The 2,436-nt window shown below is 49.3% G+C and overlaps 1 protein-coding gene across 1 annotated transcript; it reads left to right on the forward strand.

Moving 5' to 3' along the window:
* Positions 1–957: 957 nt before the first annotated feature.
* On the forward strand, positions 958–2,255 carry LOC101857827 (fascin; the record flags this gene model as incomplete). Its single annotated transcript, XM_005108011.3, is given in 1 exon segment — positions 958–2,255. A coding segment is annotated over 1 exon segment (852 nt), but the record flags the coding sequence as incomplete, so codon positions are not given.
* Positions 2,256–2,436: the final 181 nt, after the last annotated feature.

A 2,436-nucleotide genomic window follows, 5' to 3' on the forward strand; every position in this document is an offset into this window, starting at 1 on the left:
TTCTCGGATCTCATCGTCGTGGAAACGGCGGATCATGTCAGGGTGTCGGTGCAGCTGGCTTACAACTGGTGAGGGTGTGTGCTTGTAGTACAGGGAAAGCTAGTGTGTTTGTGTGTGTGCGTGCGTTTTTGTGTGTAAATATATGAGGGTGTGTGTGGGTGTGTGTGTGTGTGTGTGTGTTTGTGTGTGTATGTGTGTGTGTGTATGTGTGTCTGTGGTACATGTGTGTTTGTGTGTGTGTGTGTGTGTGTGAATATGATGTGTGTGTGTGAATATGTGAGAGTGTTTGTGTGTGTGTGTATGTGTATGTGTGTGTGTGTGTGTGTGTGTGTGTGTGTGTGTGTGTGTGTGTGTATGTGAGCATGTATATGCTGATCTGTATGATTTAAGAGAGTTTGTTTGTTCCTCGATGAGTGTCCACATCTTTTCCATCCCTCCCTTGGGAAGGGTTACGATCAGTGTCCAATCACTGTTTGAATGTCTCGTCGTTGAACTTGACCTGAACAAAAGAAAATGTTTACCCCCCCCCCCCCCCCCTCTTTCTGGTATCTCAACGCTCAACAACAGCCCACGTGAACGCTCACCGAAAGAAACCGGTTCATTTTCAGTTCGGCAAGCTTGTCGCCGTAAAGACTATAGTGGACAAACTCAAACAGTGAGTAGAGGGAAGGAAACAGTGAGAAGGGAGAGATGTTTTAATTGAAAAAACAAAGGTGCGTTCCACAACTCCACAATTGCATGTGTGGGATGAGAGAGAGAGAGAGAGAGAGAGAGAGAGAGAGTGCGTTCGACGCACACACATCAGACTTTCGGGTTAAACACACATTGAAAAGACGCACTGAACCAAATTATTTCCCGGTTGTGATTCGCGCTCAGCCAATCTCGCGTCGGGTTGAGAGGGCAAATCCGCTCGACGACCAATCAAAAGCGGGCGTTAGGGTAGGGCTCGTCGGCGGAAGAGAGGAGTGGAGGATCGAGCAAGACCGGGCGAGGAGGGTTGACTGACTCCGCTAGTTTCGCAGCAGCAGACGAAAGAAATCGCGTCATCAAAGAGTTTGCCGGGAGCGAGCAGACAGACGTCGTCAAACAGTCGAAGGATACGGACGGGAATACAGAAGTGAAAAAACAAATCAACAACTCACTGTTTACGTGATCGCTCACAGCAGAAGAGACAAGTGTGTACGTGCTTTTTTCTTCTGGAATATAATTCGTTTTCTTGTTTGTGTTCTGGATCTGTTGTTGTTGTGTAAACAGTCAGTTGGAACTACCGTGTGATCTACGCGTCGTCTGCGAGGGAGGAACTTTTTCTGAGATCTCATCTTAGTGAAATCTCCGGAGTATTCATATCGGTTGTTTCATCTTTTTTGGGGTACCACCACCATTCGTCGTCCTAATTAGTCAACATGACCACCAACGGTTGCAACGGAACCAGCAGCAAATCGGAGCTGCAATGGAAAGTCGGACTTATCAACAGTTCCAAGAAGTATCTCACCGCCGAGTCGTTCGGCTTCAAAATCAACGTGTCTGGAACCACACTGAAGAAGAAGCAGACATTTATCCTGGAGCAGGACTCTCACGAGGACTTCCTGTACATCCGGAGCCACACGGGGAGGTACTTGTCGTCTGATAAATACGGGAACGTCACCTGCGAGACAGAGGCCGAGGAGAGAACCGCCTCCGAGAAGTTTTCTGTGGAGTACGACAAGAACGGCTCCGGGCGCTGGGCGTTCAGGAACCTAGAGCACGGCAATTATCTCGGGGGGTCCGAGGACAACTTCAAATGCTTCTCCAAGTCCGTCACGGAAGCGGACCTGTGGATTGTCCAACTGTCCATCCACCCACAGGTCAACTTGCGTAACGTGAACCGGAAGAGATACGCCCATCTGAAGGACGAGCAGCTCCAAGTCACGGAGGTCATACCCTGGGGCCAAGAAGCCTTGATCATTCTGCACTTCGAGGAAGGAAAATACGCGCTGAAGACATACGACAACCGTTTTCTGAACCGGGACGGTACCCTGAGCGCTGATCTCACGGACGAAGGACGCTACACGCTGGAGATTCGCAGCGGCGCCAACAGCGGTCTGGCCTTCAAAGACGTGACTGGGACGTACCTGACGGCTGTTGGGGCCACGGCCACCATGAAGGGGCGCAACAAGACAGTCAGCAAGGACGAGCTGTTCACCTTGGAAGATTCGTGTCCTCAGGTTATCCTCACTTCGCTGGCCAACAACAAAAAAGTCTCCACCCGGCAAGGTAAGACAAATACACAGTGTTTAATTAGATCTGCTTATTGTAATTAAATTATGCTTTTTGTGAGGTTTTTTGTTTCTTCTTTCTTGTTGTTGTTTTTTTCTTCGTTCTGGCTTAAGGAGAAGAAAGAAGCCCCCCACCTCCCATTTCTCCCTCCTTCTCTCACCTCTCCCTCTCTCTCTCTCT

This window comes from Aplysia californica, unplaced genomic scaffold, assembly GCF_000002075.1.
Source record: "Aplysia californica isolate F4 #8 unplaced genomic scaffold, AplCal3.0 scaffold00649, whole genome shotgun sequence".
Classification (NCBI taxonomy): Eukaryota; Metazoa; Mollusca; class Gastropoda; order Aplysiida; family Aplysiidae; genus Aplysia; species Aplysia californica.